The sequence below is a fragment of the Myxine glutinosa genome, chromosome 14 (genome assembly GCF_964187855.1).
Source record: "Myxine glutinosa chromosome 14, kmMyxGlut1.1, whole genome shotgun sequence".
NCBI lineage: Eukaryota > Metazoa > Chordata > Myxini > Myxiniformes > Myxinidae > Myxine > Myxine glutinosa.
The window spans coordinates 70,731,981-70,759,196 of NC_136274.1; the positions used below are offsets into that span (position 1 = coordinate 70,731,981).

At 45.5% G+C, this 27,216-nt stretch overlaps 1 protein-coding gene across 1 annotated transcript in view; it reads left to right on the plus strand.

Annotated features, from left to right (window-relative positions):
- Positions 1-20,287, plus strand: part of PPM1F (protein phosphatase, Mg2+/Mn2+ dependent 1F) — a 37,173-nt gene extending 16,886 nt beyond the window's left edge. Inside the window, exons 2-7 of the mRNA XM_068136108.2 lie at positions 7,256-7,377; positions 10,459-10,658; positions 15,586-15,774; positions 17,893-18,036; positions 18,219-18,312; positions 19,363-20,287. Coding sequence (XP_067992209.2) covers positions 7,256-7,377; positions 10,459-10,658; positions 15,586-15,774; positions 17,893-18,036; positions 18,219-18,312; positions 19,363-19,799 — 1,186 coding nt within the window. The 3' untranslated portion in view covers positions 19,800-20,287. The remainder of the gene's footprint in view (positions 1-7,255; positions 7,378-10,458; positions 10,659-15,585; positions 15,775-17,892; positions 18,037-18,218; positions 18,313-19,362) is intronic.
- The last annotated feature ends 6,929 nt before the right edge of the window (positions 20,288-27,216 follow it).

Below are 27,216 nucleotides of genomic sequence, written 5' to 3' on the forward strand. Positions count from 1 at the left end.
TCGGCCACCGAAGGAGGCTCTGTATTCACCCCTGTTTGCCTTTGTCTGTGAGCATGATATCTCAATGTTGTGGATATATTTGCATTAAACTTGGTGGATGAGTTGGTTAGGTGACGAGAACAAGCCGATTCAATTTTGGTTCAGGTCTTGAACCAGATCCAGCCTATAGGTGGGACACAAAACGTAAATTGTTCAGCCTGGCAGAGGAATGTGTGCTATGGGGTGCCGTTCTAGTTAAATCTTGTTTTGCCTTATGGAAGGCAAATCGAACTGAAGGTAATGTCAGTTCCTTCCACAACCCTCGGAACAAGTGTGTCTAGCCTCAGGAGAGCCAGGAAACACTATCTCCACTCTCAAGCCTGAACTCTCAAACCTGTCTCAGTCCTCCAAATCCTGGTGGCGTCTGGTCAAATCCGTTTCTGGTGTTTGTTCCCCCTCCATCCCCTCCCTCACCTCAAATGGCTATACAGTTGACACCACACATGAAAAAGCTGAATGCCTCAACTCTGTGTTTGTCTCAAAATATTGTGTCCCAAACCTGTCTCTCTCTGCCCATCTTGTCCAGTCGAACCCAGCTGCTCCTGGACTCTGTGTCCTTCTCTCCTGACAAGGTGGAGAAGTTTCTGTCAAACCTCGACTCTGATTCTGCAACTGGACCAGACGGCATTAGCCCACGGGTCCTAAAAACCTGCTCTGCTGCTCTATCTCACCCTCTCTCTGTTCTCATCACCCTCTTTTGCTCAAGGTCATCTGTCGTCTGCTTGGAAATCAGCCAACATTAACGCTTTACACAAAAAACGTGCAAAAACAGATCCTTGCAACCATAGACCAATCGGCCTGCTCCAAATAATCAGCAAGGTCATGGAACCGACCATTGCTTCAGATATTAAATCCTTCCTCTTCTCCAATGACTTGATCTCTGATCATCAACTTGGATTCAGACCAGGTCATTCTACTCTGGACATGTTGCTTCTGCTGTCTCAACAATGGATGGAGGTCCTCAACACCAAACAGGAAATCAGAGCTGTCTCCCTTGACATATATTGCATCTTTCTTTTCTAACTTTTCCATCATATGGTCGATGCCCTCAAACTGTCTTGAGTTTCACTGTTTGCTTGAAATGTGGTTTAGTGATTTATTGGAGGATTTGGCAGAGGTTTATGTACAGCATCTGCTCGACCTCCACCCTCACCTCCCCCTCATTTCTTGAGTGGCTCTGACAGATGAGTATTTGCCTTTTAAAGGTTCCTGCTAAATGTTTTCAATGCCAATCTGAAACCGCTTCCTGACTTTGGCGTGGGGTGGTAATTTAGCCAGCATTCTTGTCTCCGATACAATAATTGCACAAGATTGTTCATCAGGAAACAAAACCCGTTGTGTAAACAAAATACTTGGTCCCGAAGTGCAAGCTTGGCTCTTCTTAAATGAGACTTGTGGTGAGCGAGGTCCATCTGTGTACAGTTGAGTTAAAACATCGTTCTGATTTGGTTTGTTTCAGCCATTTTGACAATATAATGCATCTCCTCCGATCCGACATAGGCTAAAAGGTGAGTGCTTCATACCTATCTAGCCTGGATTAGAATCCTGACCAAGCTTTAATCTGTCCTGGTTTCACAGGCAGGGCGAGGCTTCAATGTGTGTGCCATCCCTCAGATGGACATTAAACTGTCCCATCTGCCGGCATTGGTTGGTGGATGTTAAAGATGCCACTGTGTCCTTCCCCAAGAGTGGGCGAGTTATCACTGCCATCATGAACAAATTAGAAACTCCTGCTCTGACCTACAGGGGTCCTGGCATCTGCAGCACAGCCGTGCCCCTGCAATAACTGATGCTAACTGAGTGACGTGCTGCATATGAATGATGACTTCCTTCCACCTGTCCCCGCGTCTTCAAGTTCAAAATCCCCAGTTGTCCTTTAGCTATAGTGTAGTAAATTTTACTTCAGCCCTGTAAATTTTATCCTGTCTGTCTAATGTTTCAAAAATCGATTTACTTGTTGTTGTTATTCTAGTTATATTTATATGTCAGCTTCAACACGTACACCTCACGCTACTACCCTCTTCGACAATTTTCAATTTGATGGTTTCCACTCCAGGACGAGATGTCCATTTTCGTACGATAAATTATGGAATTGCATCCCCTTTTCCTTCTGAAGCATAAAAGACTGTTGTAATGATAACGCTGCTGTCCTTTTTCTCTTGTGTGTGTGTGTGTGTATACAACTGAACATCCAAAGAAACTTAACACTTTCATTTTTTGAAATGTGCAACTTTTCAAACACGTTTCTTCAATTGTAATGGCTGATTGTTACAGGAACTTCACTTCAATCACCAGGTTGATCAACAATGGCATGCTTGAGTGGCTCTGTGTAGGGATCTTTCCCTTTAAATAATGACCCTCAAAATGAAATCCTTCCGTTCTCGTCGTTGGACATTCATTTACTGCTGTCTTTAGTCACTCTTTTGTCACTCTAGACTCGAGGCTTCTGATGGGGAAAACAACAATAAAATTCAGATGTCACGCCTGGCATCTGAACAACGTTTAAGGGCAATTGGGATGCTTGAGGCTGGTGTAAGCCAGTGAACAATTGCCCAACGTCTTGGTTGCTCACAGCCTGCAATTTCCAACCTGACCAGGCGTTACGGTGAAACTGGAACTGTGAATGATGGTCCACGAAGAGGAAGACCATGGGTAACCACCCCAAACCAAGACCGCTGGATTGTGCTGCAGCATCCTCGTGATCGTTTCCGCCCTGCGACACAAACGGCTGCAGTGACAAAAGGTCGCCACAACAACCGCATCAGTGTCTCTACTGTGTGGAGGCGCTTGAGAAGTCTGGGCCTGGTGGCAAGACATCCTTGCAGAGGTCCAGTGTTGAATGCAGTGCATCGGTGGAACAAACTAAGATGGTGTCTGGAACATCGCTACTGGACACAGCAACAGTGGAGTGCAGTCTTGTTCAGCGATAAGTGCAGATTTTGCCTCCATGCTGCTGATTGGCGTCAACGGGTATGGTGCAGAGGTGGGCAAAGGTGTGCATCATGCTGTATTCGCCAGATCTATCGTTGGGGAGGACCCAGTGTGATGGTATGGGCCGGCATTTCCACCCGTTTCAGGATGCCTCTGTTCGTCATCGAAGGCAATCTCACTGGTCAGCATTATGTCATTGAAGTTTTGAGACCTCATTTGTTGCCATTTCTCCAGGCTCATCCTGACATCGCAGTTTTCCAGCAGGGCAACGCTCGACCCCATGCTGCTCACCTGACCACCAACTTCCTCCAGGAATAGGGTGTTGAAGTGATGCCTTGGATGCCTTATTCCACTGACCTCAATCCCATTGGGCATTTTTGGGATGAGCTTGGTCGACGTCTTGCATCGAGATCAACGGCTGTCAATCGGCAAATGCTCATTCAAGGCTTGCAGGAGGAGTGGGACAGACCCCCCCAGGACCGCATCAGACGCCTGGCACAGAGCATGCGTCGGAGGTGTACAGCTTGCATCACAGCTCAGGGAGGACATACACGATATTGAGGACTGCTGTCATTCTGTCCTTGACTGTTAGGAGTGTTGTGTCCATCCATTCCTGTGTTATTTTGTTTTGACTGTATTCAGGTGCGTGCCTTTGTGTTGCAGTGCTGTGACTTTTGTTTCACCACCCCTTGTGATGTTCATGCTTTTTGTTTTTTGTGATTGAGGCAACCTCTTGTTACCGTCGCCAGAGGAGAGGGTATTGCATTTGATGGTCGTCTCATAAAATTAGCCTTTGTTTGTCTGTTTGTCCGCACAGAATAAATATGATTTTCTGTGGTCCGATTGACAGGAGAATTTCACCATCGGTGCAACTCCACCTGGATAATGTTTTTATGATAATTATGACGTCATAGCTCACGTGGTTCGGCCTCCATCTTAGAAAAATCGAAAAACATTGCACCTCTATCTCCAAAAGTGCCGAATATAAAAAATTGAGACATGGCTCATTGTAAAGAACTCTCCATGGGGAATAAAAGGTTAATTATGATGTCATAGGTGCCTCCATTAAGACGTCATAATTCGACAAGTACAAAACTTCATCCAATCAAGATGAAATTTATTGAGCGCCATGTCGGCATAAACTGGTGGAGAAAAAACATAATGATGTCATTGGTGCCGTGGTTCGGCCGCCATGTTGGAAAAACTTTCCACCTCTATCTCAGTGCTGAATAGAAAAAAATTGAGACATTGCTCATTGTAAAGAACTCTCCATGGGGAATAAAATATGTTAATGAAGATGTCATAGGTGCCTCCATTATGACGTCAAAATTCGACAAGTACAAAACTTCATCCGATCAAGATGAAATTTCTTGAGCATAATCTAGGAATAAATTAGTTTAGGAAAAAAATAATGATGACGTCATCGGTCACGTGGTTCGGCCGCCATATTTGTTTTAACACAAACGCCTTAAAAACCACAGAAAATACATCCTGGCGAGGGTTTGCAATCTCTGATTGCTCTTTCTTGTTTATTGACATTTGTTTAGTAAAGACAGGTCAACTTTACCTCTGTGTTCAAATATTTTTCATTTTTGCACGGAGGATTTCAATGAGTTTCCTAAAGATTTGATGAGTTTCTTTTGATGTTGAGTATATATTAATTTTTCTGGCAGCAGTCTTGCAGAGAGTACATTTTATAATTTCGTCCAAGTGCCAGAGTCAAAATGCACCTCTGCATGTACTGTCGGAGGCGATCAGCAGCATACTGCTGAGGCTGCAGTTTCCTGTTTGTACAGTGTCGTTGGACATTTGTAACCTCTTAGTTTATTTTTAACATGTACACCCCACTCCCCCCTTTTTATTTGTAGAAAGTAAGACTTCAATAGCTGTGTGTATGCACATTACAGTGGTGGTGATGGTGGTGGTGATGGTGGTGATGGTGGTGGTGCAATATTGCATCAACCTTGATTACATTTTTTTATTTTTCCTGCAAGTTTGATGTTCTATTTGAATCTTAAGTCTAGTTATGGTGTTTTGTGCTCTGGTGACAACAGGCTGATGAACTTTCGAACTCCATTGACGAAAGAAACGATTTTCTTGTTTCAAGATAATCCATCAATTCACAGAACTGAGACGACAAGCGTAAGAGCTCATCATCTGACGTGACGTTTCAGTAATGTGAACTTTTCAACCGAGACTAACTTGTGACGTTGCCGCACTTGGTTGGGCCTCCTCGAGCCTTGTTAACGTCCTGATATTGCAAGGATGAGGTGGATGGCTGTTGTATTTGACCGTCTGTCTAAAACACCATTACGGTTCTTGGTGTCGTGCAATGTTCTGGCGTTTCTCAGTTGGGTTGAAATCGGGGCCGTTTGTGGGCCAGGATTGTGCAAATGGTGCCATCGTGCAGGAACGATATTACCTTTATTCGCAAATTGTACGAGTATATCAATAAAATTGGGGGGAAATTATATTTGATGCATTATATAAAAATTTTAAACTTATTGAGATCGACTCCACAACACTTGCCGTTTTGGCCATGTGACGGAAACTATGTGGGAAAAAGTGGCTTTCAGACTTTGACTCCTTGGTCTCCTTGTGTTTTATACCTCTCCCCCCCCCCCTTCCCACACCTCCCCCCCCCCCCAAGCCCTCTCCCTCCCACACATCTCCCTGCTCTCAAATGTTGTGGTTGTGTGCTTCCCCTTCTCTCCCCATCTTGTCTTCCGCTCCCTCTTTTTATATATTTTGTTTGTCTGGTTGATTTGTTTGTGAAATAAATGTTAGCTCTTTCACGAGCCTCGATTCAGTATACAAAAAAAGAAAAAAAGAAGTAATGAAGGCTTTAACTGCTCTTCCAGTACTTGGACGTAGTCCCGAATTTTCCGTGCCATGAAAAGGTGAAGGCGACACCACGACTGGGCATGCATCCTCATACCATCTGCATTTGTGCATGTCGGCCAGTAAGTGTCATGCGGTCGAGGTAGAATTATTCTCCATTGTTGCCCGAGCCATACAAATTTTTGACGAATGAGAATATAACTGGGTTGCATAGCTGTGTGTGCACTAACAGCCGTTTTGGTCGGATGGCTGCCTTTGAGGAAATTCCAGGCCCACGAGGTTGCTCAGTCATCGCTGGTCCTTCCAGTCCAGCTTGAGATCGGTTTATGATGCTCTTCTGTCCCTGAGACACTGGCTCTTCAATATCGGATGCTCAAAACTTGTCGAAGCCCTCTGTTTGTCATCGTTCCTTTTGTCACTTTCTGCTATCGGTTTCCTTGTGCCTCTTCACGAGTTGACTGGTTGTGACATTTGATGCAGTCTGTGTCGTACCAAGTCTGTGTTCACTCTGACAACAATTGCTGGGATTCACCCCACCGACCCCACGGCGTCGATGCCAGTTCATTTTCTTGTGAAGCCGTGACGTTTCTATTTTCCATTTCTTGATGCACTTTTGGGCTGGCAGATGGTTTAGCAGCATAGGTATTTGCTTTTGAGCTGTTTACCTGGGTTGTGATGTCAACCCACCTACAAACTGTCACCCTGGTGTTTGACATGCAGGGTGATTTTGTGTGTGTGTGTGTGTGTGTGTGTGTGTGTGTGTGTGTGTGTGTGTGTGTGTGTGTGTGTGTGTGTGTGTGTGTGTGTGTGTGTGTGTGTGTGTGTGTGTGTGTGTGTGTGTGTGTGTGTGTGTGTGTGTGTGTGTGTGTGTGTGTGTGTGTGTGTGTGTGTGTGTGTGTTTCCCCCATGTAACGAGTCCTCGAGGTCGTGTATAATGACATGATGAGTTTAAAAAAAAAAAAGAAATAGGATTGTATATAAACTACTCACAATAAGTTAGGGATATTGTGAGTGGTTTTTTATTTTTTTTTTATAGGGGTTAGGGTTAGGGTATTGAAATCAAGAATGCTGTGTTTTTTCACTCATTAATAACCAAAGAATTAGGACGAACAACTTTTTTCAACATAATACACAAAATCAACCACACCGAAGAACCTGCCAATATCCCTAACTTATTGTGAGTAGTGTAAACCGCAATGATCAGTACAGACGTGAACCCATGCATTGCTCCTTGGATTTAAAAATGAAAGCTTTCAGCATTGTTTTGCTCTGGTTTATTTTATTTTTTACTTTTTCTGCCTAGCAATTTGATGCTATCGTAAGTCGATTTAATTTGCCTCCACATTTATTTTTGCCATTAATTTTTTTTTTATCCCACCCCCACCCCCAACCCCCCCCCCCCCCCTTTCCAAACCCCATTCCTTTTGTCCTTGAATGACTACAGCAACATCCCGTTCCCTCTCGCTGCTGCCGTTGCTCGAGCAACAGCGGATCGAGTGTCCCAGCTGGACCTGTCGACTGTGCAGCGTGAAAAACGTGCGGCGGATGGTGAGGCTGAACCTTTGCGTGAGTTTTGCTCCCCTCCCCCACCCAACGGACCTTCCTTTGACTTTCTTGATGTCAATAAATGCTGTAGAAAAGGTGCGAATGGTGCTTTAACTTTGTGTGAACACAATGTGTCAGTGAAATGAACGCGAACGTTTTTTTTGTGTTTTATTTATTTATTTATTTTGGCAGTTCTGCACGCAAATGCACCATTCTCGATGTCGCTTCTGAATCCCATGGGACGAGCGTTTCCAGGATGTTGCACCCATTGTGCGTGGAGCCGGGATGGCATGAGGGTGTTCTTGCTCCGTGTGTTCTGTTTATATGCTACACCCATCTCGCAGAGTTTATATTCACTTTATGATCCTCACTCCATCCTCGGGTTTATGCCAGCTGGAATAATGCTTGCCTGTTGAGAGTAAACGCCTGGTGTTGGCTTAGCGGTTAGGGTGCCGGCTTGGGATCCTCGGATCCTGGGTTCGAATCCCGGTCGATCGCTGAATTAACACCAGGGGGGTTGACTCAGCCTGTCAGCCTTCCGAGGTCGGCAAATTGAGTACCAGCTTGATGGGATGAATGATCCCGGTGTGTACCCCGGTTTAAAATAGGTACACCGTATCCCTGCGCATCGTAAGAGGTAACTAAGGGTTGGCGTCAGGAAGGGCATCCGGCCATAAAAAACATTGCCTCAAACAGGGAACCATGATTGTCATGGGGCCCGCAAGGCTAACCCCCGCTCTCGCGGGGAAAAAGGCCTCAAAACGATCATTCTATTCTTCTTCTATTGTTGAGAGTAAACGGAGGCAATGAATGAAAGTGGTTTATGTATGGTACAACTTTTAACATGACTCAAACCCAACACGCTGCCCCCCCCTCCCCAGCCCCCCCCCCACCCAAGCTAATTACCGCAGACCTCAATTGGCAAAACAAATTGCTATTAGCTATGGGTTTGCTTTCTTTGTCGGGGGGGGGGGGGGGGGGGGGGTCCATATTTCATAAGCTATGCGACGTCCTCCAGCCATTTATCCCGAGCATTGTGTTTACTCTTCAACCAACCTTATCGAGGATCGGCAGCAGCGAAAGCATCCGTCGATTGGGTATGTTCTTGTGCATATGTGTGAGTGATGCGCAGTTTCTTGACCAATATTTTATTACTTGGAAAATCAAAGATTTTTCAAGTACGTTGGTCGGTCTTGTGTGTTATTCTGTCCGTTTGTTTGTCAGTCGCCTACAGGTCACAATTTAAAACCGATCTCCATGAAACTTAACCATACGGTAGAGTTGGTCATAGGGAAGAAGCCTATCGATTTTGAGGTCAAAGGTCACCTTGAGGTCAAATTTCAAAAATCGGCATTTTTCTTTTTTTGTATACAGAATCGAGGCTCGTGAAAGGGCTAACATTTATCACACAAAAAAAAAAACAATCAAGCTTACACTATATAATAAGGGTAGTGGTAGACAAGATGAGGAGAGAAGGGGAAGCCCAACGACATCATTTGAGAGCAGGGACATCGGGAGATCTTGGGGGGAGGAGGCGTGGGAAGGGGGAGGGGAGTGGTGGGAGAAGTATAAAACACAAGGACACTGCAAGGACTTCCAGGAGAAGTTGGTATTTCAAAAAAGTGGATCTGGGGTGAAATTAGTGGGGGTAGAAAAGATCAAGGTTTTGGATGGGGAAAGATAAGAGACGGTGGTGAACAGCTGTTTTAAAGATCTGGTAGGAGGAGTGGGATTGAAGGGAGTGGGGGAGTTTGTTCCAGAGGCGGGAGAAAAGGGGAATGAAAGAGTGAAGGTGAGCAGAGAGTCTTGATTTTGGCAGTTTAACCATAAGAGGGTTGCAGGCAGATCTGGTGCGACATGTAGGAATATTTGGGGGACAGAGCCCAGAGAGCTGGGGGAGCAAGGCCGGAGAGCCTTTTCATCCAATTGGCTTGAAAAAGTAAACACCATTTGCATATTGAGTCACTAAATTGGGAAAGCAACTATTTTTGAGGTCAAAAGGTCAAAGGTCAGCTCAAGGTCAAACTTCTAATATCCGATTGACTCGAGCTTTGATTGAGATCGTCAAGTTTAATCTTAATGAAATAGACAATTTGATGTATCCATGGCAACCTTTTTGGCCGGAGGGGTGGATTTTGCAAGTATCGTGCTCTGCATGATATTGTCTTCTTTTTATATTTTATTGCCCCGTGTTCTCGCACCCACAGAGCTTCGGTAACTGTCTCCAAATTTAAGAACCTCTCCGGTTTGTAGATTCTGTTCTTCTTTGCAAAACCTTGTTGGTGGTTGCTCCTGCTTATTAGGACATTGTGTGCTTGTAGAAACTTATCTGTGCCAGCGATGTCCAAATGCCTCTACAACAAGGCATTCCTCTGAAGGCCTTCTTTGAAACCCTGTGTCTCACCCAAACTGAACTTCCCATCTTGGATTTCTGCAAATTGTACATCCTCCCTGATGATGATTAACTTTCCCACCAACCTCTCCTGTTCCTCGTCTGCTCCGCTTGCTTCCGCTGACCATGTTTTTTTTTCTGAAAGCCCATATCTCTCGGGCTGTAGTGAGAGCTGCTGTAGTGTTTTACAGCTCACCGAGGCTGACTGGCCGGTAATATAATATGCCTCGTCTCGAAAAAGCATCAACTCCACCTGGGAATGCTTTCACCAAAGCCCGCTGCCTCATGCACGGGTTTATCCTCATGTCTGTAGCCATCATATCTGTCTGCGTTGCGCTGGTTCACAATTCTGTGGTGAAACGGCTTGTTTTCTTCGAGAAGGCAAACCCAACATAGGACAACCTTACATAATTTTGCAAGGCCCTGCAACAAGTACTTGCATCCTTAGGCAGAAGTGGGGCAAGACCAATTATGGGTGATGTCTAATTCTTCCTTACGTGTTCATTTGTGTGCTCCAAGCTTCTCTCCAAGCCTGAGTTACTTTATCAAGACTTTGGGCCAAGGGATTGTTTTGAAAGTGAATCTTGAGCGAGTGTAAAACCTCTTCACGACTCCACACTCTAATTTTACCGTTTTCTTGAGATCCGTAATGCCTGATGGCGCCACTTGTGTATTGATCTGACTTGGCTTGTGACATCCTTCTGGGGCAGAGTATGATGCATACCAACTTGCGAGTCTCGTGTGCAACACCGAGCGTGAGGTGTGCGCCGATTGGGTCAAGAACATCCCCAAGGTGTCTGAACAACCCCACTACCTCACCACATCCGTGCACGCGGTCAGGAACTCTCGCCGCAAGATGGAGGATCGTCACGTCGTGCTGCCGGACTTCAACACTCTCTTCGGCCTCCCGGTGAGTCGTGCGGGGCCAGCTCTTGGTTTCCTTTTTTTTCCCCTTTAATTTGTTATTCATTCATTTAAACGAATTGATGCGGCTTTATAGAACTCCAGTTATCTATAAGACAAATACTGAATGAAATTGGTCCTTCGTTCTTTCGTTAATTGTTCGGTGAAGCGCCTTCATTAGGAGGGAATAGTTTCTGTATGAATATCGCTGTTTTAATAGCGTGCATACAGGAATCTTTATGGTCGTTACCTTTCGTTGCACACCATCGAAGGGTGGTTTTTGGTGACTAAATGATTTGCTTGTATGTCTTTGGTTGGCGTGCATCGCATTCGCAACTGGCCGGTATGGGCATGTCTGTGTGCACACGGCCTAATGTTGGAATGCTGTTTGTGAGAATTGTGGGCTTGACACATTGGGTGTTGCCATTCCTGAGATATTGAGAATGCTCTGGAATGAATTCTGTGACATTGAAGCTGCCACGCTCTGACGACTTCTCATGCCGACTTGCATTGTCGATTCCAAACTTTATGGGTGTTGCCTGATGGCTAGCCTCACCTGTTCCAAAAAGTGTGCATGCATTGATCTACTGAGAAGCGCACACACACACACACACACACACACACACACACACACACACACACACACACACACACACACACGTACACACACGTACACACACGTACACACACACACACAGGTACACACACACACAGGTATACACACACACACACACACACACACACACACACACACACACACACACACACACACACACACACCTATACACACACACACACACACCTATACACACACGTACACACACACACGTACACACACACGTGTGTGTGTGTATATATATATTGTTGCGGATCTGCCGCCGGCCTTCTCCCCTTACCTCATTCTGCCCTCCATCCCTTCAATTTTATTACTCAATTTTTTTAGACCGTCATTCTCCTGTTTCATTTTCGCCATGATTTGGGCCATGAAGGCTTGCATGTCGCCCACCCCCATCTGTGCAGCGGGCGCGGCTACCGCGCACTCGTGCGAGGCGCCATTTTGTGCGTCTGAAACCTCGTGCGCGAGGGTGCCATTTTGTGCACCTGATTTCCCCGCAACCACATCTTCATTGCTCTCCTCCTCCATTTCCTCCTTCTGGTCCTGGTTTACCCCTAACCCTGCTTCTAATTCCCCCACCGGCATCCTGTCTCCTTGATCATCCATGGCACGATGTTTAAATTTAGGATGTTAAAAATAAAATCTCGGGCCACTCAAAATTTTGAGCGCGCTATTCGCGCTTCAGGTCCGAATCCGACACTCCTGGCACCAATTGTTACGGAACCCAACGTCGGCCTCTGTTCCCCTTACCGAGGGGGGATTAATCCCCTCGTCTTTGACTGACCGATGGGGTCCCTGACGCTGCACAGCTACCTCCGGAAAGGCAGGTGCGCAGCCCCGTTCGTACCGCGGACAGATGTTAATTGCCGAGCGGTTTTAGCAACCGCGGCACGAACTATTAACCGAAACTAACCCGATCCTTGAACGTTGGCCAAATCGTGCCACAGGTGTTCAATGTGGAAACCTCAAAGATGAACGGATGTGAAGAAGAAGAAGGCAAAAGTAGGAAGAACAAATATAATTTATTACTACTATTTACACAATCAAAGAAACCAAGGAAGAATAAGAAAATAATTACAGAAAGAGGGACGGACCAGAAGGACACAGTGCAACGCTAGCTTACCTATGGCAGTCTTACTTACAAACCCAGGACAGAACAAACAAAGAGACTCACACAAATGGGCACTGAAGGCAGGCACGAGTGGCTGGAAAGGAGGGAAGGTTCAGCTCGGACCAGAGGATGATCGGGCCGGGAGGGAGCAGCCGCCGACTCTCCACACTCGCGTTCGTCCGGCGGCGTTGCTTCGCGGCCGCGGGTCGAACTGCCGTTAGAAACTCAACCCCACCCAGCTGCGGTGGATTCAGCGGCGGTCGACTCCTCACTCATCTGCTGTGGGGGCTTCCTTGGTCAGCCGCTCCACTGGACTCTCCGCTCCTCCTCAACTGGACTGGACTCGACTGGGCTTCGGTGCACTGCCAACTCTCTCACGCGTCTGCCGTCCCTCTCAAAAGGCTTGCACACGCGCTTTTATTGAGCCTGGGGCGATCAAGCCGCCGGCCTCCAGGACACGCCCATCGGTGAGCTCGCCTCGGCCTTGATTTGTCGCGAGGGCTCACCGATCCCGCCCCTAGAGGAGGCGTTGGCAAGGCCACGCCTTGTTCCTGGCGCTGGGCTGACTCCTCCCACCTTCTGCTCCGAGATGACCTCGTGCTCAATGGAGTCTTGCGGTGAAAAACACGGTCCCAAAGCAGCAGCGGCGAATGCAGAAAACCGCACGCAGAAAACCGCCCAATGCAGTTGGCAATGGCTGACAAAAAGGGGAATGCGGTTGGAGATGGAGGCTTTGGGGAATTTGAAAAGGGATTCTACCTTGTTCCAATTTGATGCAATGCAGTGTCAACTAATGGAAGACAGAACCTTAACCTAATACACAGAATAAGGAGATAACTACTAAAAATGGAAATCTATGATTTGCTACGTGATTGTATATGGAATAACTAAGGGGACGACCTTTGACCTTTATACACAAACTGGAGGGTGATATTTACAACAAGCTTCATTGCACTTACAACGATAATAAAAAAACCACAACACAATTCTCAAATCCACATCAATATTTTGTTTGTCTGGTTGATTTGTTTGTGAAGTAAATGTCAGCTTTCACGAGCCTCGATTCAGTATACAAAAAAAAAGAGAAAAAAAAAGTTCAATTTTGGTTTCATCAGACCACAGAATCTTGTTTCTCACAGTCTGAGAGTCCTTTCGGTGCTTTTTTGCAAAATCCAAGTGGGCTTTCATGTGTCTTTCACTGAGGAGAGGCTTCTGTCTGGCCACTCTGCCATAAAGACCAGATCGGTGGGGTGTTGCAGTGATGGTTGTCCTTCTGGAAGTTTCTCCCATCTCCACACAGGATCCCTGGAGCTCAGCCAGTGACCATCGGGTTCTTGGTCACCTCTCACCAAGGCCCTTCTCCCCCGATTGCTCAGTTTGGCCGGGCGGCCAGCTCTGGGAAGAGTCCTGGTTGTTCCAAACTTCTTCCATTTAAGAATTATGGAGGCCACTGTGCTCTTGGGAACCTTCATTGCAGCAGAATTGTTTTTGTAGGCTTCCCCAGATCTGTGCCTCGACACAATCCTGTCTCTGAGCTCTGCAGGCAGTTCCTTCGACCTCATGGCTTGGTTTTTGCTCTGATATGCATTGTCAGCTGTGAGACCTTATATAGACAGGTGTGTGCCTTTCCAAATCATGTCCAATCAATTGAATTTACCACAGGTGGACTCCAATCAAGGTGTAGAAACATCTCAAAGATGATCAAGAGAAATGGGAGGCACCTGAGCTAAATTTCAAGTGTCATAGCAAAGGGTCTGAATGCTTACGTCAATGTGATATTTCAGTTTTTTCTTTTTAATAAATTTGCAAAACTTTCTAAAATCCTGTTTTCTCTTTGTCATTATGGGGTATTGAGTGTAGATTGATGAGGGAAAAAATGAATTTAAACGATTTCAGCATAAGGCTGCAACATAACAAAATGTGAAAAAAGTGAAGGGGTCTGAATTGTGTGTGTGTGTGTGTGTGTGTGTGTGTGTGTGTGTGTGTGTGTGTGTGTGTGTGTGTGTGTGTGTGTGTGTGTGTGTGTGTGTGTGTGTGTGTGTGTATATACATACACACACACACCTCTGAATTGATACATGCTCACTCTTCATACTGACAGTGCAAAAGTTTGTGCTCAAATTCATAACCGTTGCTTTCACCATCATGTCGTGGGTGCCATATGCTATTAACTGATTTGTGCTTTTGTTGTTTTAGCCTTTTATTCAGAGCTGCTTTTATTTGATGTAACGCAAGACTCATTTGCTGACGCGTGCATTTCGAGATCAGATTTTATCTTTTTTTTCCAACAACTATTAAGAGCTCATAAAATGGTGTTCTGCCCATACGGTTTTGGTGCTGCCAAAGGAGTTTCTTGGCAAGGGTTATACTGGGTGTTTTCCATTCCCTTCCCAGCAGTAATTAGAGCAGGAATTTCGAATTTCGCCATGGTGCTGGCGATGGCTCGCCTACTCTTCGTGAATGGCACAATGCGTTATTTACCCTCCACCAATGAATGCCTGCAAAAGGGGTCCCCGTTTAATGTCCGTCCACGGGACAGCACGCACATTGATGAATCACCCTGCCTCTGAAACGCCGGGATGACAGTTTATAGCCGGGTCGGAATTCAAACCCAGGCTCACGACCTTGGAGGCGAGTGCGTACCTAATGGCCATCCTGTCAGCCCAAATATCAACAACCTGTTAAAAAATATTGCTTAGGTTTTTTCTTGTCTGTCCCCCTTATTGTTTACGGATTGCAAATTGATTGTAATGATATAAAATAACTAGAACGACAATTGGTAAAACGCATACCTCTACCAGGCTGAATAGTTTACGTTTTGTATCCCACTGATGGGCCAGATCCGGAGCTTCACCAAAGTTATTGTTACACACCCGATCTGTCCACCAAATTTTGTCTGAACCCATGAATAATGTTCTGAGATATCCTGCCCACGAACGTGACCTCGTCCGCCTTTGGTGGCAGAGGTAATAAAACCAGAATTAAAATTTGTTACAGCACCATAAGCTATGGGCTCTGATGTGACCAATCTGGGAAAGTGAATGTAATTTTGTTCCAAAGAATCCACCTTCCCATCCCCACCCTGCCCCATAAATAAACATGGTGTTGTTGTTGGTCAAGCAAGAGATGCAAGCCGGCTTTTTGTTTTTTCTCAACTGTGTTTGCGTGTCTTTAGTTTTGTTCAATCCTCGGCCTGCTTCTTTTTAGGACTTGGAGAATCGGGCCTACTTCGCGGTATTTGATGGTCACGGAGGAGCAGAAGCCGCGAGCTATGCAGCAACGCATCTGCACGTGAACCTGGCACGGCAGGATTCGATGGCTGCAGACCCTGTGCGGGCACTTCGAGAGGCCTTCACCATCACAGATACCAACTTTATTCAGAAAGCTGCCAGAGAGGTGTGCTGCCATTTAGCACGGATAGCCATTACAAAACAAAACTGTTAAATTTCACATTTGGTTTGCACCACCCTCTATCCCCTCTGAATGTAGAAATGGAGGAGGTCTGAATGTAGAAAAGCTCAGGGGTTGATGTGGCAGAGCATGACGTAGTGACTAGCTGCACTCATGAAGGCTTGGAGGAACAGGCGCAAGAAGGCTTTATGGAGATTATGGAATATGTGGACATGATGCCAAGGTTCCTTTGCGTGAGACAGTTGGCAATGAAGTTGTATATTGCGGAGGTTTCTTCCACTTAGAATGTATACAAGTCGTGAGTGCAGGCCTTGGCCTGCGGAGTTCTCAAGTCTACACTGATAATGAGGCTAGATCAAGTTGTTGTCTTTTTTTTGATTGGGTGATGCCTGTTGTTTTGCTGTTTTTGTTTTCCTTGTGAAATTTGTCTGGCTGCTACATAATTTGTTTGCCCTAAAGCTGATCTACAGTCAAAAACTGTGGGACTTCCTCCTCCAAACTGGCACAGGGAATTTCCGTATTTGTATTCCCAGTTGCAAATAGCTGTGGTCAGTTAAACAAATGATTAACTGCAGCTGTTTCGACTTCTGTTCCGAGTGTGTGCAGCGCCTGACTGCTCGGTTGCATCATTTATTAGATATCACTGTGCCGCTGATGCGGATTCTCCTCTTGGTTATGCGAAGGATTTTGGGTGCCGGCGATAACTCCCAGCTTCTTCATCGAAAGACGTGGCGGGATCTTTAACATCCTCAAGTTAATGCTAGCAAAGAGCTCTGCAGGTTCATGTCCATCTGTGGCGCGGCACACTTGATCCAACGGCCTGCCCGCGAAGCACCATGGTGACGGTTGATAATCAGATCGAGAATCGAACCCAGACTGGATGACCCGAATCCCATAGCGATGGCACTAGCTCCGAGATGTTCTGCTAGAGATCTGTCACTGACTTGACCAATATTGTTGTTCCTGTTAAAATATATATTTCTTTTAAAATGTGGATTTATTTTCTTCCCATAGTCTTGTTTACTTCAGCAGTGGCATCTCACCAGTAATCGTTTGATGTGTTGCTGGCAATGATGGACATTTGGCTGGGGATATTTTATTAGCTTGCGCTCGCGAAGCGAAAAGCAGGGTTAGGCATTCGGTTACGTCCGTACGTGTGGCGTACGTGTCTGCATTTTAAAAATTCATTTTCTCAGCAACCGTTGGTCCAATTGACAGGAAATTTTACCATAGGAGTGCCTCCGCCTGTCAATTTTTTTTATTTTTTCATAATTATGATGTCATCGGTCATGTGGCACAGATGCCATCTTGGAACAACGTTACACCTCTATATCTCCCAAACCGCTCGATAGAAAAAATTGAAACATGGCTCATTGTCAAGTACTCCCCATGGGGAATAATATATGTTGATGATGATGGCATCAGTGCCTTCATAATGATGTCATAATTCGACAAGTACAACACTTGATCTGATAAGTATGAAAAAAACAAATGCTCTGCAACTGTTAGTCCGATGAACACAAAATTTTCATCATAGGAGCACCTCTCCTTTGGAATATTTTAATGATAATCATGACGTCATAGGTCATGTGGTACAGGTGCCATCTTGGAAAAACCGAAAAACATTGCACCTCTATATATCCAAAACTGCTCTGTGGAATTTTTTTTTAAACATGGCTCATTGTAAAGAACTCCATATGGGGAATAGGTGTTAACGATGACGTCATTGGTGCCCTAATTCGACGGTGACAACGCTTAGTCTGATCAGTTTGAAATTTATTGAGCGTGATCTATACCACAATTGTATTAGAGAATATAACTTTATGATGTCATCGCTCACGTGGTCTGGCAGCCATATTGGATCAAAGAAAAGAAGAAAAAAAAACGTTCATAAACAGAAGAGTTGGCTCGCACCAAATTGACTGCGCAGGGTAAGTATTCTATGAATACCATCCAGTTAAATATCATAGTTGCTTACTGTCATTTCAAAAACTTGTAGGGATGTGGGGTGAGGATTTGTTTGAACTGTACTTTTTTGCCACTGAATCACCTCTCCATACATGTGTGACGATGGAAGCTGACCATTGGGATTTACTTCCGCAGCATCTGCGCAGTGGCACAACTGCCATGGTTGCCCTGATGCATGGGCTGTGGCTTCATCTGGCCTGGGTGGGTGATTCTCAAGCGTTGCTGGTTCGAGGGGGGCAGCCGGTTGAGGTTGTAAGTCCTCACAAACCGGATTGTGTGGTAGGTCGACCTATATTGCATCACGAACCGTTTACCTTGTGCTGCAACCTCACACTCCCTGTCTCTGGTTTAGTTGTTTTTCTTAGTTTGCTCATCACTATTTTTTTTTCTTTTTCTTTTTTACACAACTGTCCAAAGCCCATTGGCTGCTCTAAACCTTGCTCTTCATTCATTTTATTCAGGATGAGAAAAGGCGTATCGAGGAGCTCGGCGGATGCGTCGTGTGGTTTGGAGCTTGGCGCGTCAACGGTACTCTCGCAGTGTCCAGGGCCATCGGTAAGTGAGTGCACGGGTATCGGGAACCAACTAGCAATTCGGCTGTTCTCATTTTGACTTAGTCGTGCCAAGAGTTTCCTTTTACCGTGACGCAAGCGCATAAAGCGGAATGTTTGCTGTCCATGTGTGCCATTTTGTCTTGTGCCATGTATAAACATTTTAATGCATCCCTCCTCGCATGGAAAATGTGTTTGTATGCACAAAATGGGAATAAATAATATGTAGCCGTCGCACTTGACTGGGTGATCTAACTGGCATTTTTGCACCCAAAAAGGTCTGACGCCCAGTCTTGGCTTTGCCTTCGAGTACAAATGGTAACAATGGTAACAGTGGTAGCTCACTCGTGTGATTACCCAAATTGAGCAGTTGGCTCTGGCAGCCCGGGGTTTGAATTGTGGGTAGAACCATTCTTGTGGTTTCCCGGATAGATGGCTGCACTGCCATGAACAATTAGTGACATTTAGACCCCGTCCTGTGACCTGAGAATCCTCGGTGCATACCTCCTCCGCACCGCCATGCGTGGCTGCACTCCAAAAGCTACCATTGGCGATTTTCTATCTGAGGTCCAATTTCCATCGTAACTTTGATTGATTACTTTGCACTTCCCATTGGCTTTGAGCCACGTTTTGTCGGAGCGGAAAGCCTGCGGCTTGACGATAGTCGCTGCTCCACAACGTTCCTGTAGCACCGTTGATTGTTCACCAAAGCACCAATGTGTGCACAGCTGGATGTACTAGTTTAACCTTGTGCAGTTTTTTTTTGTTGTTGTTGATGTTTGCTTTCTTGACATTCACATACAACAAAAATACGTTTTTATCTATTGTGGAGGCCAATGTCTATTATATTCAACACTGAATGGCGGAGACTCGTTTTGAATGATTGCTGACTACAGGACTGCTTGAACAAAAGCCCTGCCATTTGTGTGTGGGATGATTGTACAGTTTTGTGCTACAAGGGCTATCGATGTTTACCTTTTGTTTATCATGCAAAGTTGTTTTTATCATTTTTGCACACATTATTTTAATGGCCTATTCGTTTCTTCCTAAATAGGTGATAGCGACTACAAGCCATACATATGTAGCGACGCTGAATGCAGATCTCTGCTGCTCGACGGTTTTGAGGACTACTTGCTGCTCGGCTGCGACGGATTCTTCGACACCGTGAGGTCGGACGAAGCTGTGTCGTTGGTATCGGAGTACCTGCGCAAATCGACCGGAGAGGTGAGCGGTCTGGCGCAGCACCTCGTGTCTGCGGCTCGCGTTGCTGGTTCGAGCGACAACATCACGGTCATCGTCATTTTCCTGCGAGACCCCGTTGCCCTTGCTTCAGGTCAGAATTTTGAAGCGCCCCAATCATCTGGAGACGTGGGAGAAGTGACTGCGGCTGGTGTGGGATTGAAGGGAACTGAAAGCGCTGGTGACTGTGAGAAACCGAGGCCCGCAAATGAACTGGATCACGATGACTCTACAAAAGCGGAGTTTGTTTGAGCACTTGTGCGGCAGGAAAGCACTTGTTCTGTTCTTTTGAGGCCTATTCGGTGCTGTTGACTCTGCGCATGCCTCCGCGATGATTTTTAACTTTTGGGGATGGGGGTATTAATAATGAACCATTTTCTTGCGTTGAAATTAACCTCAATCAGGGTGCCTTTTATTGTGAGCAGATTTTGTTTGAAGTTTATATCTGTCCGTTTTATTCGTGTTCGGTTGGTCACATCCTTGAGTTTTGGTGGAAACAAAATCTCCAGTCATGCGTCGTTGAGCGGAGAACCTTAGCCAGCATTACATTTAGATTTTTAATTGCCAAAAAGTCTCATGGAGAATATATAACGAAGATAACCTGGTTGTCGGGTGTCCTGGTATCTTTGGCAACTTATAACGAGAATAGTCGGCTGTGGCCCAGTTACCAGCTTTCGTTTTAAAATCGCAATCAAGTGCCTATTTATTGTTGCTTAACCAAGAAAGCAAACTTTGCACTGTGACGTCTATTTGGCTCTATTTTTGTACCTTTTTTGTGAATACCGAAACGTAAGTGGATTAACTGAACTCGACCCTTGCAGTCGCTCTGACCTATCGAGCGAGTATTTCCTCACGTAATGGGTTTTGTTTAACGGAGTTTTGGGTGTTAACATTGCTTAATCTACATCTGGAGCGAGTGATTTATTCTTCTTATTTTTATTTTTGATCGAAGCTGTTCGGTGATGGTTGCTTGGAGCAGCGTGGCTGTGATCCGAGCAGGCATCAATAAGTGGAGAATTATTTCACCGTTTATTCCTTTGATAGGCATATTGTGCGCACCACCACAATGAAAGCCACAGCATGTGCCGAGGTCTCAGCAGAGTCGTTTCGTCCTTGCATGTTCTGTGTCCGCTTGTTGGGTTTGTATAGCGGCCCGATTCGTTTGCATGAGACTACGAAGGCATGGTTATAGATAGATTATAAAATTGAACTTGTATTTATCCGAGGTGCATTTATCCGAGGTTTAAGGGCAAATGGGATGAGGGCTTGTCACGGACAATTCTTGGACTCACTTTTCTTGCCAGCCATAAGAGTCCACTGTAATGGAGGTTGCAAAGTAGTAGATGCTTGCTGTTCTTGAATCACGTGGCTGTTTAAACAAATCCCATGGCTTTCGTGCATCTGGAGGGGGGGTGGGGTGGGGTGTCAAGCGTGTTGGAGCCTGGCTCAGCTTTTTGATGGGTGAAGGGTCCACCAAATGTTCCTCGCCACGTACCTGACCATGCCCTCGCCCAGTAAAAAATTTGGATTTGCGAAAATTGGGAAGCCGGCAGGCTTTCGATCATCCACTTCGGGTCGTGACATGATGGCTTGACGGATACCATTGTTGTCGGGTTTCTTTCCTCGCATAATGTACGTCGTGTGGTGTGATCCTCTGGCATGGGAACGAGGCGTGTGCACTGTTCGCTGAATCACCATCTTGCCTATTTCTCCCACAAAGCATAGCTTAGCTTTGGGGCGGGTAAAAATGCAGCTAGTTTTATTTTTTGTTACAACTTTTTATCGTTTTTCATTAATGCAGTGATTTCTCGTGAATTTGTGCCATCTGATTTCATACTTTGCTTTTTAGTTTTCGTTTTTTATATATATTTTTGACATCTGAATGGGAAATGTGGGGTCCTGGCCAAGGAGGTTGGAAACATGCGGCAGCCTGTTTTGTAAAGGTGATGTGAAATTGTCTAATTGGGAAAAGATGACTTGTTCCATGACTGTGGGGGGTTACATTTGTTAAATAGGTTCTTTAATTTCTGGCTCTCCAACAACCTTGTTTTTGTATGTATTAATTATTTCATGTTGTGCAGATTACTAAGGAAAATGCTGTGATGACCAGTAGTATTCCTTTGGGGTCTACCTTCCCTTGTGCAGTGTTTTAATCCTCATCGACCGAAGATTTGGATTGTCCGTTATATTTAAAATGATCAGCATGATTGGCACCGGATGGGCACATTCATCCGCATATGTCCGTCCACTCGCTACTCGGTGGTTTGAATTGAGGTCACTAACCAAAAGCTACCAGAGCTCGCTATCAGCCTTGCAGACTTCCTGAACTCTTCAAACCGACAGATTGCCTTTCCTAATGCTGCAACAACAACAACATGCATTTTAATACCATTTTCCCTGCTAGAGTGGGGGTTAGCCTTGCGGTCCCCATGACAATCTTCTCCATTTTGACGTATTTTCTGCATCTCTCCTTGTTAACCCCCTTGACCGCATTTCTTCTTCCACCATCTTTAGCCTAGTCTTTCTCGGTCTTCCCCATCCTCTACTTCCTTCTACATTCATTTCCATCACTCTTCTCAACCAGTCACTTTCATCCTTCCTCAACACATGACCAAACCATCTCAACCTGTTCCTCTTCACAGCATCAATCACAGGCTCTATTCCCATCATCTTTCGCAATTCATAATTTGTCTTCCTCTGTCTCAACGATACTCTGCACATCCACCGAACGATTCGCATTTCCACCCTTTCCAGCCTTCGTTGCTGCTCTACGTTCATTACCCATGTCTCGCTCCCATAAATCATAACACTTCTCACACATGCAGCATACACCTTTCCCTTTAGCTTCAACGACACTCCCCTCCTCATCAGCACGCCACTCAGTTCCCGAAACTTCTTCCATGCACATCTCACTCAAGCAACCGTTGCAGAGTCTGATCCATCTTCTCCATTCAGCATGTCTCCGAGGTAGCAAAATGTTTTCACACCTTCCAGCTTCACGCCGTCTCCAAGATCCAACTCAACATTTCCTCCCTCTGTGCACACCTTACATTTGAATGTAGCTGCCACACTGGTTAATGACCCTCAGTCCACTACATTTTTGATGAACCCACTCAGCGCACATTGTAGATTGAATGGAGTTCACTCCGACACCCGTCCTGCACACAGCACATGGCCACTTCCCAGTTCTTTCCACCTCACCACATGCTTTACCACTTGCCATCACCTTCGTTTTTCCGATATTCACCTTCAGACCTTTTGTCTCCATACACTCCTTCCACTTGTTCATTTTTTCCTTCAGTCCATCCATACTCTCCGCAATCAACACCAGATCATCTGCATACAACAACTCCCACGGTAAACCCTCCTTTACCTTCTGAGCCAGCACCTCCATCACAGCTACAAATGGTAGTAGACTTGGTACCGACCCCTGATGCACTCCCACCTTCACCTCAAACTCACCACTGTTCCCGTCCTTCGTCCTTACAGCTGTGCGCGCTCTTTTGTACATTGCCATCACTACTCTGATCAACCATTCCTCCACTCCTAACTTCCTCAATGCCCATGCCAATACTTCGCGTGGAACCCCATCGAATGCTTTCTCCAGATCAACAAACCCAAGAAACAACCTCTTCCTCTCCTCCATGTCCTTCTCCTGCAACTGCCTCACAATAAAGAGCACATCTGTCGTTCCTCTTCCTGGCATAAATCCAAACTGCATTTCGTCGATCTTCACCTTCTTCCTTATCCTCCTCCAACACCCTTTCCAATACCTTCATTCCATGCTCCAATAACTTTATCGCTCGGTACGAGCCACACTCCAGAGGGTCACCTTTCTTTCCCCTTGTATAGAGGGACGAGGGTACTCAGTTCCCAAGCCACTGGAATGCGGCCTTCTTTCACCACCAGATTACAGATCTCTGCCATTCTCTTCACACCCCAACTTCCCGCTGCCTTCAAAATATCTCCCAACTCCCATCAGCCCTCCTGCTTTTCTACTCTTCATTGCTTTTATCGCTTCCTCAACTTCCTCCTCGGTTATCTTCTCTGCCGGTCCTAAAACTGGGTTACTCTCTATGTTGCCATCCCATTCATTCTCTGTATTCAACAGCATTTCCATACATCTTTTCCATCTTCCTTTAATTCCATCTGGGTCCACAACGATTTGTCCCACTTCATCCTTCAAGCAACTCAACCCCATGACATCACACCTCTCTTTTGCTATCTGCTTTGCAATCCTGATTACCGCTCTCTGACCTTCTTCCGAATCCAAGCGTTCTCCGAACATTTTCCGACATGCCTCCTGCGCCTTTGCTACCTCTTTCTTTGCAGCCTTCTTGGCTGCCTTATAACTTTCATGCTCTGCTTTTTCTGCTGCCGTACCCTTCGCCTTCTGCCACTCCTTGAACTTCTTCCTCTTCTTGTCGATCCTCTTTCCAACTTCATCATCCCACCACTATGTTTCCGAGTGCCTCGGTGGTCCTTTTGTCCATCCACATACCCATCACCAATGATGGATCCCAACAGACTATCTTTCATTGACATCCAACCACTTTCAAGCTCAACCACATCATCCTCTACCCTACTCAGCCTCTCTTTTAATGCCTCCCTTACTGTCACCTTTTCAACCTCCACACTTTCATTCTCGGTTGGTACTTCACCTGCCGAGCTCTCCTCACACCTTTCACCCTTATGTCCTAGACAACCAAGTGGTGCTGTGAAACAGCCTCCTCCCCCGGGAGCACCTTTGTGTCCTGGAGGTGCCCCCTATCTCGCCTACGCACCATCAGGTAGTCAACGGTTTTCGTCGACCCACCTGACGTGTATGAAACAAGCTTATTATCCTCTTTCTGGAACTGAGTATTACAAATCAGCTCCATCAGCAAACTCCAAAATCCTTTCACCTTCTCCATTTCTCGCACCATATCCGTAACCCCCATGAACTTCCTCAAAACCGTCCATACTCCTTCCCACATGTCCATTTAGGTCTCCTCCTACCACAACAACTTCCTCATCTTTCACGTTTTCCATCAGCTTCTCTATCGCACACCAGAACTTGTCCTTCTCTTCATCGCTCCGACCATCCTTCATGCACCATCGCCTTTCCTAATGCTGCAGGGAAACAAAACTGGAAAAGTGTGTGTGTGTGTGTGTGTGTGTGTGTGTGTGTGTGTGTGTGTGTGTGTGTGTGTGTGTGTGTGTGTGTGTGTGTGTGTGTGTGTGTGTGTGTGTGTGTGTGTGTGTGTGTGTGTGTGTGTGTGTGTGTGTGTGTGTGTGTGTTGCATGGCTTTTTGTTCTGCTGGTGCTATGGCGAGTTGTAACATGGTAGTTTAATTTTTTTGTTTCAATGCTGTTTTTTTTTTGTTTTTTTTATATGTCTTCTTTCTTTTTTTCCTTCTTTTTTTAGTGAAACCACAAGTGCCTTGTGGTTGTCCTGTCATTGATGTTTATCAACATGTTCTCTTTCATTGTACATGCACGCCCCCCCCCCCCCCTCACTCTTGCCCGTTAGTTGCGTTTGACTGTCACAAGTTTGTCGCACAAAATGGAGGGTTTTTGTTGAGGTCTCTTTTTGGGTACATTTGTGTCCATCTGAAGAACCATGACTTGTGATTTTCGTCGCCACTTTTTCTCCAAACCATGCCTGGCCATAATGCTCCAAATAATTAATCAGAGTGGCTCCATTTGTGGAAACGGCAGGATCGCTTGAATTCTGACGACACCAACTTTGTCCTTTTCTGGGAGATGCTTGGTAAATGGTAAACATTCCCTTTCAATGGTAAACATTTCCTTTCAATGGTAAACGTCTAAAATACATATATGGTTTGATCTTGTCCATATTAGATGCCGACCCCGTTCGAACATGGTAGTTAATTTGAGTGAGCTGTTGGGATTGAAGTTGTTTGTTCCTCTTCGAATAGAAGCTGGCTCATTTTCCCTGTACAGTCCTGTAAATTGCACTCTTATTATTATTATTATTATTATTATTATTATTATTTGTTGTTGATTTTGGGTTGTTGAGCGGAGCGTTGGGGCAGGGTGTCCTTACAGATATAACTAAAACAATGGTGCACTATCGGCCCTATCTGTCACGGTATTTGATATAGATTGCAAATTTTAACCTTGACCTCCTTTCCTGCCCCAGCCCCAAAACTCTTATTAGATGCCGTTCTTCACTTGTATCCCAACTTTCCAATTTCGATTTTCAAACATTTTGTAAGATGCATTTTGCCAGGCTGCATACTCGTCGAGCATAGTTTTGCATGTTTACTTTTATCGATAGTATGTTATTTTTGATTTAACTTGCATGTCGATGGGCCGTCATAACTTTCTCGAAAAGTACACACAATTCTAATAGGATAAAATAATACTGCTCTACAATAGAGACATACTAATTGTATCTAATCTTGGCTGGAAATTTCCTAATAACAAAATATAATTAGTTTGCTTAGAATTATTTATTTGCTGCAAATCGATTTGTGAATGCTTTAAGATGGATTGGCTGGGTGTGGGGTGGGCGTCAGGTCTGTTTGTTGTTTTGTGAATAACCACCTGCCTATGCATGCAAATGAACCTGTATTTTGCCTTACAGTGTTAACATTTAAAATAAACTGAGGAAAAATCCTACGCCGCATTGGTGTATTGATACAATTAAATATTTTTATTCTGGATGTGGCGTATTGCTTACCTTGAGATGTAGAAATACTTCATTAGCTTTTGTGCCATTGTGTCTCCTTTGGTGATAACTTCTTCTCCCCCTCTTCCTTTCATAAGGTGTGACAATGGTACCAAGCTTCTGCCCTGCCTTGACCACGATACTCCTCCACTCCCTCTGTCCTCAGCCAACTCTCTCCACTCTCCAACCACCTCCACCTTCCTGACATCCCTCCTCACACAATCCTTGCATCTCAACCACAATCTACCTCTTTTCCTCCTACCTTGCTCCCTCAACTTATCCGATCTCTTTGCCATTTTCTCTTCCCCCATCTGCACCAAATGTCCAGCCCATCTCAGCCAGCATTTCACCAATCTCCCCGTCAAGTTCAATTGGAATCTCCCGTGATGAAGCTGACTCCGAGGGCCTTTCACTCACTCACCGCAGGCAGGTTGGTGGTCTTTGTCTTCTACCGACTCCTCTCCGGCCTTGCTCCCCCAGCTCTGTCTGTGCTCTGTCCCCCAAATATTCCTACAGGTCGCACAAGATCTGCCTGCAACCCTCCTATGGTTAAACTGCCCAAATAAAGACTCTCTATTCACCTTCACTCTTTCATTCCCCTTTTCTCCCGCCTCTGGAACAAACTCCCCCACTCCCTTCAATCCCACTCCTCCCTCCAGGTCTTTAAAACAGCTGTTCACCACCATCTCTTATCTTCCCCCATCCAAAACTTTTATATTTTCTACCCCCGCTAATTTTCACCCCAGATACAATTTTTTTAAATTCCAACTTCTTTCCTGCAAGTCCTTGCAGTGTCCATATGTTTTATACCTCTCCCACCTCCCCCCAAGCCCTCTCCCTCCCACAGTTCTCTCGATGTCCTTGCTCTCAAATGTTGTGTTTGTGTCTGTCCTTCCCCCTCTCTCCCCATCTTGTCTACCACTCCCCTTATTTTGTGTTTTGCGTGTCGGTTTCACTTTTTGTGTGATTAATGTTATCTCTTTCACGAGCCAC